Source organism: Falco naumanni, chromosome 1 (assembly GCF_017639655.2).
Source record: "Falco naumanni isolate bFalNau1 chromosome 1, bFalNau1.pat, whole genome shotgun sequence".
Taxonomy (NCBI): Eukaryota; Metazoa; Chordata; class Aves; order Falconiformes; family Falconidae; genus Falco; species Falco naumanni.
Genome location: NC_054054.1, coordinates 51,468,997 through 51,483,957, shown reverse-complemented (window position 1 = coordinate 51,483,957; position 14,961 = coordinate 51,468,997). Strand labels below are relative to the sequence as shown.

Sequence of the window (14,961 nt, the reverse complement as noted above, 5' to 3'; positions counted from 1 at the left end):
AGGGCTCCATACCACGTTTTCAGCACATTGCCTGGCACAAGAAGCTGCCAGCCCAGCTCCTCCCAGTGCAAGCCAAGGGAAGCTGCTGGGACCCCTCCTCCCTCCAGCCTGCCAAGGACAGGCAGCGGGAACATGGCAAAACAGAGAGGGGATATTACATTGAACGTATGAACTGAACAATTAATTAGGTGCCAAGATTCAAAGGGAAAAAAAGCCCCAAAAAACCTGTTCTCATGGAGACAGGAGGTTCAGAAAGCACCACAGTAAACCCCTGTCCTTTCTCAGCTTTCACTGCAGGGTGTGGGAGCCAAGGTGTTTCTCCTCCACCCATCACTGCTGCAGTGATGCGACCACATCAATGCGTCGCTGTTTGTTTCCGGGTTTTGTGCCTGGCTATGACACAGCATCAGCACAGCACGATGCTTATCTGCTGTCTCCCTGCAGCTCCATTTTACAAGCACTCTAGCACCTCCCGGCTCAGCTCACTGCTGACTATGACACAGCCACTCCTATTATCCACAGCTCTTCACCTTCAAACCCTACATACTGCTTTCCTGGTGATTTTTTTGCTCATCACGATCTAGCTTCTCCTGCTTCAGCTGGCAGCAAAGCCACATAGCTTAATCTGTGACATGACAGCAATTTTCATGGCAGCAGAAGGAGATGCCACAAACTCAGCACGGTTTGCTGCAGGAGGAGGGGCTGGCTGCTCAGACACGAGGCGGTGGCTTTCACTCCCTCACAACTATTGTTTGCATTACAGTATGAGCAACATGAAACATCTGTAAGCTGGAGGCTGGCACAATTTGTACAAATTGTCTGTTTTGCTGTTTTTTTTAAATCAGCTTGGCTTAGGTTTTGTGAAGCATGTCCATATTTTCATACGCTCCCAGTGGTAAAAGGCCAGCAAACAGCATCTGCATCAACCTGCCGGACCACAAGCCTGAAGACCGCCACGGTCCCCAGCTCTGCAGTGGGCTCTGCACGACCACAAGTGAAGCCCAGTTCCCTCGGTCAGTAAACCACTCTGCTCTGGGTCATTTGAAAATATGATCCTTGTGTTAGATTCAAATGTTAGAGCAGGAACAGTTGCAAAGAAATTTAAAATTAGCCTTTTTTCATTCGCCTACTCCATCCAGAGCTCGAGGTATCTAAAAATATTACACACCACAAAATTCAATACCTTTTTTACATGTGCAGCTCTCAACTTGCTTCTGGAACTACTAAAAACCATAGTAACAGAAGAAATAAAACTGCCACCTCCTGACATAAGATTTAATAAATATTATTTCAAATTTGTGCAACCTGTCAAAATATAATGCAGCACACGTTATAGTAAACCACACACTTCTCTATAGTATCGATACCTGCGGTAGTACTGCACCTGCAGCAGGCACTTTGCAGAGAAAACCACACCTCTATCATACAAGATGGAGTTTGGGGAGGGGGGGAATAGAAAGAACGAATCTGCCATTATGTATTCTAGCCATACAAAAGGATTCAAACAGATTTCAAGAGCAATGTTTTCATCAAATAGCATCTGTCCAGACTGCAATCTCAATATATGCTATTACATTCTTGCTTCCACAAATGGAATGTCTACCTATTACATCTTCATCTCTGAATCAAGTAAATCATATCTTATTAAAACTATTTACAGTTTGCTTTACAATTTATCTACATCTAACTTCATATAACATACCCAGCATATGGGTCTCAGTGCTCCTTCATTCTTGGATTTGGACTTTGACGATTGCTGCATTGCAGCCATTGCCAACTGAAAAACTTTGCAACACTCTTAGCCCCAGACTTGCCAGGGCTAAAGGACCAGGAAACACTTAGCACTGATTTCATCCTTGGCGTAATTCTAAGGATTTATTAGACTATACCATTGTCTTTACATCTCCAGAACAATGGCTGTATTCTCTAAAATCCAGATTAGTCAATGGCCCTGAAGATGACTAAGGATTTTACGCTAAATAGCCATTTGAAAACAGTTTCAATTCCAAATCCACCTGTACTTCCAGTTCTCTGTCTATGAATGTCTGTGGTTTAAAAGACATCAGATTAAACACAATAGACATAAGAAGACATTAGGCTATATTATCACACCCACAGCCAAGACATTCACCTTTACGTTTTTAGCATCTGAGAGGCAGAACCTTTTGCTGCCAAGGCTTTAAAAAGGCCACTGAGAGTTAGAAAAGACACTGCATCCCCAGTTTAGAGGGAAGGTTTAAAAGACACAGGCTGTTTGTGTTCTCCTCGACTACCCAAATCTCCACAACAGGACTATTTACAAGACAGCAGTTTCTCAAAGGCAAAAGTCCCACTGGCAAACAATGGAGGGAGATGCTCACAGCTCCTCTGTGCTTCTGTGCATCCCTTCTTGCAGAGTTATTGTCCATAATATATAAGATAATGGATTTTTTTTGTGTGTGGATATATTTGGTTGTCTGTTATGAGAGCTGGTCAGATTCAGACCCAGTTGTGATACAATAGTTAAATTATCTTGCTTTTAGCAATTTTAAACTTAATGGCAAAAGAAGAAAGACATCTTTCCCAAGAGGAATACTTGCTTAAAATCCTTTTGTAAGGATCAAAGAGCTGCAAATGGGATTTCATGAAGCACTGCCTGCTTATAGAATATCTGCTTTTAATCAGCACTATCCTTCCTTTTGAATTTCATGTCTAGGTTACCCTCCACAGGAAGTAATTTTTAGCTAGGGTGATCCCTGAATCAACTCAGGGTACTGCCTGTAAAACACTCCATACTTGATACATCATTTCCAACAGGCCACCAATGCAGAATCCTGCTTTCAAGGTTCTTTTCTTAACAAATGCACTGCAGTATATGGCAATTCATTTAGGAAGGATTATGTTGATTGTAGTAATGCTGTATCTTGGTCTGTAGCCAATGTATTCATTCATCTTTACTCATTTAAAAGATCTGATGTTCTTTTGTTTCCTCTTTGGAGACCTGACTTTCTATTCAGCTAGTAATTTCGTTCCTTAATCACACAGTTTAAAAGGCCTACTCCTACAGCTCCTAACTCCATGGGGACTGCTTCACTGTAAATGTCATCTTTGCTTTGCTTTTAGAAGGGAAGTACAACAAACATCTTACTGATGACAATACTCATTGGCATCATCAGGGGTTTCACCTGAGTATGGGCTGGAAGGCTGAACCTACTGTATTGTAGCAATCTCTTGGGTTACACATGGGTTACATCTGCTAGAGCTGATCACAAAATCTCAGCAAGCCATTCATAGGAAAGGTAAAACCTGGGAGAAAATAACAGCAATTTACAGCATGGCTGGCTGCTGTGTGCCACTGAACTGAATGTGTTTTATCTAAGATCTAGTCAGAAACCTGCATCAGGTTACTGGGACGCATCAGCTTCAGAACCAGTCATGGTCAAAATCTGGCTGACACCATAAGGAATCCTTCCTCTGACAGAGGAGGTGGATGCAAGGGAAACAGTAGTAGAAAATGCCCTTTAATACAATGTTAGCAATAGTAATTCATGATCGACTAAATGCAATGGGTACAGATGCATATTGTTTGCACTTAGACACATTTTGCTCTCGTGTTGCCTCACATACCTGCTTTTCCTGCAAGTCATAGCAAGCTGTGATGCTTGCTGCCTCATCTCACATGGTACCAGCACTGGTTCATGAACAACCCTTCCACGGTCTCAGCTCTGAGCACTGCCTACTCCTTTAGCCAGCCACGGCACGGTGGGCAAGGGTGACCAGCTTGACTGGGGTCCTCACTATCACACTCAGGAGACTTCACACTGAGTGTAGACTTCACGAAGCCAGTGGGGACATTTATTATTCAGTAGGAACATAAGCAAGAGTTGAGGCCTTAAACCTCATCAGGACATGCACTACAGATCAAAAATTTTGTCTTGAGACAAGTGCATCAAGTGACAAACAAAAATAATCCCAAGGTATCTCTGTCCCAGGGGACATGGCCACCATCTTTATACGTAGCAAGATTATAAACTGATGCTCATCTCTCTTCCATCTCTCTCAGGAAGGAAATTTATCCCAACTAACTCTCTCAGTGCCCGAGTGCTTCACAAGCGAGTGGGCTCTCCTGACTCCTGCAAAGGAAAATGAAGCTTCTCCCTTTTATCACATATAGAAATATGTTTATGAAAGAAATGGCAACAAAGCAGAAAACAGACCTTGACCTCCTGTCAGGAGAGTGGTTCATTGGCAGCGGTCACTCTCAGCACTTGTAAGAAGGGGATTCAATCACGTCACTACATCAGCTGCCTTCCCAGCCAGCCACTGTCCTCTTTCCAAACCTGCCCGTCTTTGAGCAAAACGCAGCTCAGCTCCCTGTGGTGGCACCAGCTATGGTACTGAAAACCCCAACGTCCTGTTGAGGACACTGACTGACAAACTTGCTGTGGCAGTGAAAGGAATCACTGCCCCAAACCCTTCTTTCTGTCCCTCTGCCAAAGGTTTCGGTTCCCATAGAAATGTCCCCAGAAGGACCTACTCCGAATGTAATTTAAGACACCAGATGGAAGTGGCTTGAATGATGCAGCCACTTTTTTTCCTGTAGAAAAAGGAAAGGAAAAGACTTACCACAGAACCATAGAAACGGTGGTTGGAAGCCCAACAACTTACACTGAAGCAACTAAAGCACCTCCAGAGCTGCCAAGTTCAAGTCCAGCCCACTATGCAACGTGAATTCACAAATGTTCATGGACAGACAAGCAAACTGAGAGGGGTCAAGTCTATTACAGCTACAGATGGGGAAATGTAACTTTGAATATTAAGCAAATACTCAAGAGTAAGAAGAGATCCAGAAGTCGCAGACCCTGGTGTTTTAAAGCAGGACAAAAAGTGCTGTCCAGATCAGTCCGAATCTTGTGCCAACAGCAGAATAATAATGTGAGACACTGTTCCCATGCCCAGCACTCAGCAGGCTTTTCAAACACTTTTGGCAAGTCACATGCCAATCTGTGTGTAGCTCCACACTGTTAAACAAAGGGGGGGGGGGGGGGGGGGGTGGGGGGGTTAGCATGGCCAGGGGAGATACAGAACAGATCCAAATCTAGGTGAGGATTGTGGTTCCCCATTCCATGTACTCACCACACCTTGCATCTGTAGGGCATGTCTCCCCGGTGTCCAAAGCGAGTTAGCTGGCAGCTCTCACACTGCTGTTGTCTACACCAGAGCACTTCATGTTACCCCAGCACTTTGCTCAGGCCAAACAGAAAGTTTGGGTCTCAACCCTCAATAGTGAGCTTGAGACCGCTGTCCCACACAGAAGTCCAGACAAATGCATTTTCTCTCTCAAAGTATTCTGATGTCTTCAGCTGAAGTCTACTTACTTCTCAGTTCTCTTCACATCAATCAATTCAAAAGGCTACCACTAAAATTACTCTCTGTGCCCACTCCTCTGAATTTCCCCAGCCTCTCTCCATTTTTCTGCATCTGCTTCTTTTCTCACCTTGCAGCAGCTCTTCTCTTTGCTTGCTATGCACAATCGTGAGATCCTCCCTCTGTAACACTACATTTCTGAGCTCTCCGTCTCCCCATGCCTTGCAGTCTGCCAGCTCAGGACCAGCAGCTCCTTCCCCCATTCATATGCCAACCCTTGGACCATTCCCAGGAATACTATTCCCTTTTTTAAGAGATTCAGGCACCATTTGCCTCTCCCATGTACCTCCCTGCATTTGCTTCGGTGACTAGCTATTCTCCCTTTGCTCAGCAGAGTTGTCTTCACACCTCCTCTTCACTGAGCTCATGCTGATTATGATTTAATGGCTGAATTGCTACTGGAACAAGTCCTGTAAGAGACATGCCTTTTTTAAATTGTGCTCTACATACACTGTAGTTCTGAGTTCACCTAGGCTCAGGCCTTGCTTGAAAAGTGCCAAGCACTACCAAAAGACAGAAGCCAAAATAATTTGCAACAGATATTTCAGTGTCATCATCTCCCTTAATTCCCTGTAATATGCTGCACGAGAGGAATACAATAGGGCTGTTAAAAGCCATGGGCGGGGAGATGTATCCTGTAAAATCTGGTCTGCACGAGAGCATGCCTGCACAACCAAAGCACAAAAGATTGCCACCCCATGCAGAAAAACTTCAGCAATGGATGTGGTGGCTAACTGTACTACACAGGCCAAGAAACGTGCTCTTGCAGATGCACTCCTGGCCACCCTGACCTAATGCACACCCTGCTCCCTCCCCAGCTAATACTCCTGAACCAGGAAAGTGAGACACCCCCCACAAACACTTCAACACAGTGGAGGGGACGGTACTGCAGTGCTTACACTTACTGGTTCAGTGCATCTCTATTTTACATCACCCAGAGAGTGGTCTGGTGGTTCAAATACAGAGGTTCTTCCCACAGTAGTTGCAGCCAAAGGGGCCCAGTTTCACCAATCCAACTCACAATTGAATGGCACCTTACACTGGAGCAGCACTGGTGCTCAGCTAAGAACAGCAAGCCTGGATGCCGCATGGGATGCATAAAGGGCAGCAGAGTCAAAACCAGGATAAACTGTAAGAAGCATGAATTTTCAGGGGCTGAAGTGAAAAAAAAAAAAACGCAGGTGAAATTAAATGGAAAAAAAGAAAGAAAAAAAGGTGCAAACTTGGTAAATGAGAGCAGGGAGATGCTTGGTGCCAAAGGGGCCTGCCTGCAACACTGTGTCTCTACTGTCCTAGATACTTCCAGGAAAAAGGTGAGATAGGAAGACAGGAATAAAGCTGCTTTGGGGGAGAGGGGTGAAGGAGGGGTATCAGTCAGGCACTAATTGTCTGAAGGAGTAAGGAGGCAAGGCACAGTCAGACAAAGCACAAGGAGGCAGTTATGCCCTCATGCACCAAGGGGAGTAACCCTGAAAAGGACACCACAGGGTTGTCTTCCCAAGAGTGGTATCTGCTCCCACACTGCTCAGAGCTGAAACCCGCCTCTGCCTCTTCCCTCACAAAGCTCCTGATGCTGCAGACCTTGACCCCAGGAGGAAGTTTCGGCCAGGTACTGACTGCAGGTAGTGCCCATGGCAGCATTGGGTGCTGTTCTTGTGTGCGCATGACAGCCCCTGGCCCTGCGCAAGGAACACGGGCTGCGAACAGGAAAATCCACAGCAATGTATCGGCACATGAGACACTGTCAAAAATGAGTTTCTCACTATTCCAATGAATCCAGAAGCTGGTATAGCTCCAAAAAGTGTGTGTTTGTGTGGAGGGAGGGGGTGTGTTAAGCACAGTAACAAATGACACTTTTGTATGATTTCAACATCACTGTTGTTGCATAACTTTACAGAGCCATCACATTTCCTCAGAGCCCAGAAGGCTTGAAGCTCCAGCGTATTTCCTTAATGGCAGGATGAAACATCTAATTGGCCATACTGGAATGGGGCTTCAGAAGGCACACAGCCGGACAGATCCAGTGGGCTCTTGTGGGACAGGCAGTGTGTACAAGGTGTAACACAGAGTGCTCGATTTGCTTTTACTGGAAGAGAAGGGCCAGAAGCATAAATCTTTAAAATAAAAAAAAAAAGGCAGCCCAGACCTGATGCCTGCCAACTTCACAAATGTTAATTTATGCCTTTGATTTGGTCACAAAACTCAACACTAGCATTAATGAATATTCATTTGTTGAAGCTACAACACGTCCCATTTCAAAGAGAACACACTGCGGTTTGGGCTCTCTTTTTCCCACCAATCCTATCACCAGGAGAGAAGGAAATTTGTGAGAAGTGAAGAAATGAAAATGAACTGTTGATTCCAGGGCAAAACACTCGTAATTCTTCCAGTTTCTTCTTTTACTCCAAATGGGAGAGCAAACAACTGGCCATGGGTGGGAACCTGTTACACCCTCCAGCTGCAAACCAAGGTGGAGCCACACACCAAGCACCTTACACCCACCCCAGGGGCGGCCAGGGCACCCCATCCCGAGGTACCCTGAGCCACGGCGAGGCACAGGGCACACTGAGGACCAAGGCAAGAGCCATCACCCACAGAGCCCCTGCAATACCCACGCTCAGCCTCAGCCACCAGGCTCTGCTGCCTGTTGATAGCAGAAAACCATAAATGCAGCACTTCAGCATCATAAAATTGTGCTTTTAGAAGGAGGCTGTTCTCCTCCTGACTAAATATTTTGGCTAATGGATTATTTTTTTTTAATAGCAAGAAAACCTCGAGGTGCTCACGAGTTTAACACCGGCTCAAATAACGCCGTTCACCACCCGGTTTCCCCCGGCGGCTGCCACACCCACCATGCAGCTCGGAAACCTGCCCGCGCCGCGCCGGCAGCACCGGCCCCGGCCCCGGCTGCCACAGCAGCAGTGACCCCGCCACCCGCTGCTCCAGCCCCCCAAAGGGAGAACAAGCACCTGCCTGGCCACCAACAGCGGTGCTGAGGAAAACCTCTGCGGGCCCAAACGCCGGAGATTTCCCCTGGAAGCCCCCTCCCCGGCGGCTCTGCCTGCCCTTTATCCCAGCCCCTGACGCCCCGCTGTATTAGGGGCAGCAGCGCTGTGAATCGAAGGACCTTTCCCTCTGGCGCGGAAAGCGCGCTCTATTGTAGCCCTGCTCGGGGATAAAAGCATCTAGACGGGCACAGGCGGGGAAGGAGCGGTTACGATTAACTCTTTGACTTCTGATCCCCTCCATGTCTGATGTATTAATAGCGCGCAGAGGTGTCGGTGCTGGCATCATGGCGCTCCTTGATTCTCCACGCTTTCCCCCCGCCCGCTTCCCCACCCCACCACCCCCCGCCCATCTCCCCGCACCCCCAGCGCACCCCGGCCCACCGCCCCGGCCCCCGCCGGTGGGCTGCGCTGCCCCTGCCCGCTGCCGGGGGGCGGCGGCGGCGGGGGCACGTTGTGCTGCGGCTCGTCCCCTCCCTCTTTTGTTCTGCCTCGCCCGCCGGCCGAGCCTCCCAGGGCCCCGCGCCTCGGGAGGGCGGCACCGCCACCCCGGCCCCCGGCCCCGGGGCGAGCCCCCGCCGGCCCGCCCTCCCTTCCCGGCCCCGACCCACCGCCGCCGGCCCCGGGCTGGCGGGAGGGCACACTGCGCCGAGCCCCGGCTGTGCTGCGGGGCGAGGAAAAAATACAGTAACATAAAAAATGGAATAAAAAATGCCAAATAAAATAAAAACGCGAAATAAAACCACTGCCGGCCCGCAGCTCCAGCAGGAGGAGGGGAGGGCACCGGCGCCCGCGCCCACCCAGCCCCGGGGAGCCGCGGCCCCGCAGCCCGGCAGGCTCCTTGCCGCCATCCGCGGGGTTCTGCGGGGCCGCTGCGCGCCCGCCTCGCCCTTCCCCGCCCCGCTAACAAAGGAGCGAGGGCAGCGGCTCGCTGCCTGCCGAGAACCGCTTACCGTTATGTGGGGGATGCTCTTCTTGCCCTGGTAAGACATGTCGGCTGTCGCTAGCGCCAGGCGCACGCAACACACCCCGAGGAGCGAGCCGAGCCCGGCGGAAAAATACCGGTGGTAATAAGGGCAATAACAATTCAGAGCCCGGTCGGCTGATGGGGCGAGGCGGGGGCGAACCGGCAGAGCTGTGTAATGGAGGCAAAGTTTCCTCGCCCAGAGGAAGGGGAGCCAGGCAAACCCGGCACCTTTTTTCCCGGCTGCAATAAAACAGGGACGCGGCTCCCGGGGGGGTCGCCGAGCGCTGCCTCTCCCGGCGGCAGCAGCGCCCTCTCGGCTGCAGGTCGGAGCAGGATTCGCTCAGCTCAACCCAGGAAGCGTTTCCTTCCCTCCTGTCCCCCACCCCTACCGCCTCGGCCCCCCTTCCCAGCCCATCAATCCAGCCGGAGCCTCCCTCCCTCCCGCACCGGCGCTGGGAGACACCGCCCCCCCGGCTCCGCCAGCGCCCCGCTCGCAGGCGGAGGGCACCGGCGGGTCCCACGCGTGGGCTCCCGCGGGGCTGGGCCCGTGGGGGGGTGACCCTCGGCTGTGGGTCCTACTGCGCGGCACATGGCAGCGGCACTGCCTGCTCCATCCCCGTGGCACTGCCCCTGATGGCACTGCCCTGCTCTGTCCCCATGCCACTGCCTGCTCAGTCCCCAGATGGCACTGTCCCCATGGCTCTGACCCCGATGGCACTGCCCTGCTCTGTCCCCATGCCGCTGCCTGCTCTGTCCCCAGGTGGCACTGTCCCTGATGGCACTGCCCTGCTGTCCCCATGCCACTGCCTGCTCTGTCCCCAGGTGGCATTGTCCCTGATGGCACTGCCCTGCTCTGTCCCTGATGGCACTGTCCCTGATGGCACTGCCTGCACTGTCCCACCAATGGCTCTGACCCTAACATCACTGTTTGCTCTGCCCTCCCTGTCACTGTCCCAATGCCACTTCCTGCTCAGCCCTGTGCCCAGGGAGGCCATGGGTGATGGCACAGCCCAGCACAGCCTGGCCAGGCCAGACCAGGCCAGGTGGGTGCTGTGCCAGAAGCTGCTGGAGAGGAAAAGTGGCTAGTTGAAACCCTTCCATCTTTTCTGAGTCACAGAGTGCCTCCCTCCACCCATAGTGCTTGATAAAGGCCCCACGAAAATTGTAGGAAGGGCAAGGCAAAAGCCATTGCAAAGCTGCGCCTGCCCAAGTTAATCCCTGCAACAAGGAGCCAGGGGCTCTTAGCACACCCACATCGATACAAGGCATTTCCCACCCAAGCCACATCCCTGACACATCTCACCCCAAAATCACCATTCGGAGCATGGAAAAAGCTCTGGTTGGTGCTGTGCAGGGGTCAGGCATGTAACTGCAGCTTGCGGTGCACCTTCCTAACCCAGTGACAAAATCTAGCCTATTTATCCACAACCTCCTCCTCGCTGCCCAGTCCAACCCAAAGCCGGACAGCTGTGGAAGCACTGTGAGATCCGGAGAGGTGGCATGCTATGTGCTCACTGCCCCGAGTCCCAGGCTGAACTAGGAAGAAGGGAAGATGGGCAGGAAGCGTCAGGGTTGTCCCAGAAGATGAGGGACATTCGGAGTGTGCCGTGCTTTCCCACCACTCCAAGATCCTGATGGAAAAGGCACAGGGATTCAGGTGAGCTGGGAAAGGGAAGACTGCACTGCAGCTGGCAGCCTCTGAAGGCAACGCTGAGGTCGTTGCAGTGAAGCAGCACCATTGAAGGCACAGCGTCCCACCAAGCCCTGCCTGCTCCCACCAGCATCCCACTGCAGCAGGCACCCACTGGGCTGCATGGGAGGCCACCTGCACCCAGCCCCCAGCCCAGAGAGGACCAGTGCCCCAGTCATGTCAAACTGAAGAGGGGGAGAAAAGATTGGAAACTATATGTAGCCTGTGGAACGAGCAGTGCATGGACAGGCCATACAGCCTCCAGGCAGGGCACTAAGGGAAAGGGTGCATCCCCGCAGGGACATGACTGCAAGGCCGCGTTTTATTCTAAAGGGAAATCAATGACAGCCCCGATTCCCAGGAGAGCCCGGGTCTGCCCCCAGCCTGCGTGTCATAGAGCAGGGTGTGATGGAGAGCCACAGCTGGCAGGGGCCAGGCAGCCCCACCGGCCGCACTTTTTCCTGAAGTCGGTGGCGTGAGCCCAGGCTGCCGCCCCCGGGGTGGGGACCCCGCGGGCACAGGTTCGGCCGGTCCCGCCGCCCTCCGCGCTCCTCGCCGGGCAGACAATGAAGACGCAGGGGGAGCGGGGGGCAGCCGGGGCATAGCCGGGCTGTGGGCCTGGGACAAGCTCCGCCGAGTTCTCCCGGCGAGCCCAGGAGCGCAGCGGGGGCTGCTTTGTTCCAGGGGGCGGCGGGGAGGCGCCGAGGGGGCCGGCTGCCCTCCAGCCCACCCGGCACGGGCAGCGTTTTAGCGGCAGGAAGGGAGACGGAGAAAACTCATCGCCATCACTTACAAAGGAAGACGATTTCTGGGATCGCCCCCCCTGCCGCCCCCGCTAAGGTCAGGCAAGTTTAGGGGCCAGCCGGGCTCTTCCGATAGCATCACCGTGCCGGGGAGAAGGGGTCCGTGCCTCCCCGACCTCCCGACCTTCCGTGCCGAAACTCCCCCGCGAAGGCGGCCACCTTCCCCCTGCGCCGGCGAGCGGGGCTCTGCGGCACGGCTCGGCACGGCACGGCACGGCACAGCACGGCACGGCTCGGCACGGCTCGGCTCGCCCGACGAGCGGGGGCGGCGGCTCCCGCCCCCCGGCCCGGGGCCCCGCTCACCTGCCCATTGTCCTGGCCCTGCAGCAGCTCTTTCCCCACGGGGTATCTGATCTCCACGCCCGGGGTCTTGTCCTCCCGGTCTCCCGGGGAGCTGATGACGGAGCCGGAGACCTCGCTAATGTCGCTGGCGGTCTCGCTGTAGTTGTCCCCGCCGTCCAGCATGTCGTGCCGGCTGCCGCTCCGCGGGGTCCGGGACCCCTTTTTCCCCACGCTGTAGGCGTCGAAGTCGATGGTTTTGTTCTCGTAGGCCCCCTCCACGGAGGCGAACATCCCCCCGTATTTCTGCCGCGGTGTCTGGGCAGTCGTACCCGGCCTAGCTAGATACACAGGCAGGTCATCTTCTTTATTCCAGTTCCTCTTTCTCTCGGCCATTCTCGCTGTCCGGATCTCTCCCTCCCTCTCTCTCTCTCCCTCTCTCTGCCTCCCACTTCTCTGCACCTTCTACTACCGGGATAGGCTGCTAGTGACCATAAAAATGAATGGATGGATGCAGCAGTGGCGGAGCTGGGTTGGCTGGTGGGATCTTTCCCGGAGGGAGATGCAAACGTTAACCTCCCTCCCCCCACCCACCCCCCGGAAAAAAAAAAAACCAAAAAAACAACCCCCCCAAAAAAACCAAAAAGAGAGAGAGGGGGAAAAAAAGAAAAGAAAAATAAGAGAGAAAGAGAGGAAGAAATAAATCCAAGCGGGATTTAAAAATAGCCGTGTTAGTAAAGAGCACGTGAAAATAAAGTACAAAGAGCGGAGAGGAGAGGGTGGCAGAGGCAGGTGATTGGAAAGCCCTTGACGAATAGGAAGAGCAGCAGCAATTCCCAGAGCAAGGACCGCAGTGCACACGCTCCCCCGGTATAAAGAATGATCCGGGGGGCGGGCGGCAGGGGGAGGAGGGAGCCCTCTACATGCACACACAGCCGGAGCAAGCAGGGTCCTTCCCGGCGGGCGGGCGGCCGGCACCTGCTGCTACGTGGCGTCGGGGTGGGGGTGGGGTGGGAAGGAAAAAAGAGAAGAAAAAAAAGAAAAAAAGCCCCAAATCTCCCCAGCCCCCTCAGGGAGCCAGAGGGAGTTTCTCCCACTTTGCGCACTCACACTCCCCACGCCTCCCTCCGCAGGAGGACGCTGCGGCGGTGCCCGGGCAGAGCGGGCGGGCGGGGGGGCGCGGCCGCGGCAACCCGCGGTGCGGTGCGGGGGCAGGCCCCCTCCGCGCTGCCCCCCGCCGCTCGGGGTCGGCCGGCGCCCGCAGGGGAACCGATGATGAGAGGAGGAGGAAGGGTGAGCGGGATCGGGGCAGGAGGCGCAACCAGCCCCAGGCCCCCGGGGCCGAGGGGCTGGCGCTGCCCTCTCCCTGCCGCAGCAGCTGGTGCCCGGGGGAGGGTTGGCGGCGGCCCCGCTCCGCCCCGCCGCCCCCGGCCACCGCCCCCCGCCCGCCGCGGCGGCGCTGCGACGGCGGCCGATGGCGCAGGCAGCCGGGCACGGCGGCGGCCGGCCCTGACACGGAAGTGATCGCGGCGAGCGCTGCCTGCGCTGCCGGCTCCGCCGCCGGGACGGGGCGCCGGGGAACGGCGGCTCCGCGGCTCTTGTTGCGCGGCCCGCCGAGCCCGGAGCGCCCGGCCCGCCGCCCCGCCGAGCCCCGCGGAAGCCAGCGAGGCCGGCGCGCCCCCGCGGAGCCCCCCGCGGAGCGGCGGGAGCGCGGCGCGCCCCGCGGAGCTGTCCCTTCAGCACCCCGGGCCGCCCGCCCGGGCCGGGCTGCGGCTCTGGCGGAGGGGCAAGGCAGGGACGTGGGGCTCCGCGGCGCTGTGAGGGGTGCCACTTCCCAAACCCGAGGAGGATTTCTTCAAAGCGGGAGGGGTGGAGAATGTGTTACCCTCAACTCTGGACACAGCCCGCTTCAGAAGGTCCGTCCTGACCCCACTACCCGTCTTGCAACACCCGAGGAGACCATCTGCATCCCAAACACCTCGGCTGGACGCTCCTCTCCCGCACATGCGGCCAGTCCCAGACAATTCTGAATGCTGTGAATACACCAGCAGTTGCATAAGGGACATTTTCTATTGCTCCGAAATAACATGTTGGAACAAGCCGGTCTGAGATTGATTAAACAGCTAAGCAAACTTGAAGCAGTGGATCAGTCACGAGGTCTGTTGCCTGCTCATGGTTATGCCATTTGAACACAAGCCCAGCAACACAGCACTGTTGCCCTGGCCCACAGGCACGCCTGGTGGTCCCAGCACAAGAAAAATCACGAGTTAGAAATTAGTCAGGAAAAACGGGAGGTTAAAGACAGGTCCCTGGGACCTCATCAGAAGCAAGTCCAGATAACCGTCTTCCTTGTTAACAACTACCCATGGACCAAAACCATGTGAAAAAGCAGTGATGTAGCCTACCTGTGCATTGCCAAAACACATCAAGGGAAAACATCTGTCTTTTCTGCATCTGTTATAATGTAGCAGTACCCGCTGTCATGAATGCTGTGTGTGCATTCAACACCCTATGTGTTGTTCATAGGAGGGGAGTTAGGAAATTGGTCAAAATTTCACTGATCATTGGTTGCCAACACACTGATTTTAGTAGTCACAGTATCATGACTAACATTTCAAAGCGCATATTGCCCAGGATTCCACAGCTCACTTAATAAACCATGCTATCACATTAACATATTAATGTCATATGGAGGTTTCACTGGTGTGTGAAAAAAAAAAAAAAAAAGTACGGGTTCTAGGACATTGCTTTGTTGCCTCCTTAAATTCTTCTCTTGTATGTGGGCAAATACTGATCTTTTGTTCCTGATGG

General features: G+C 53.7%; 1 protein-coding gene across 2 annotated transcripts in view; it reads right to left on the bottom strand.

Moving 5' to 3' along the window:
- CRMP1 (collapsin response mediator protein 1) overlaps nt 1-13,534 on the bottom strand; it is a 52,387-nt gene extending 38,853 nt beyond the window's left edge. The window contains exon 1 of one of the 2 annotated variants that reach the window (XM_040593863.1): nt 12,175-13,534. In XM_040593863.1, the coding sequence (XP_040449797.1) occupies nt 12,175-12,546 (372 nt within the window). In that variant the 5' untranslated portion in view covers nt 12,547-13,534. Of the gene's footprint in view, nt 1-9,364; nt 9,734-12,174 lie in introns of those variants that run through there. The other variant, XM_040593870.1, reaches the window with a different exon arrangement.
- Between the last annotated feature and the right edge of the window lie 1,427 nt (nt 13,535-14,961).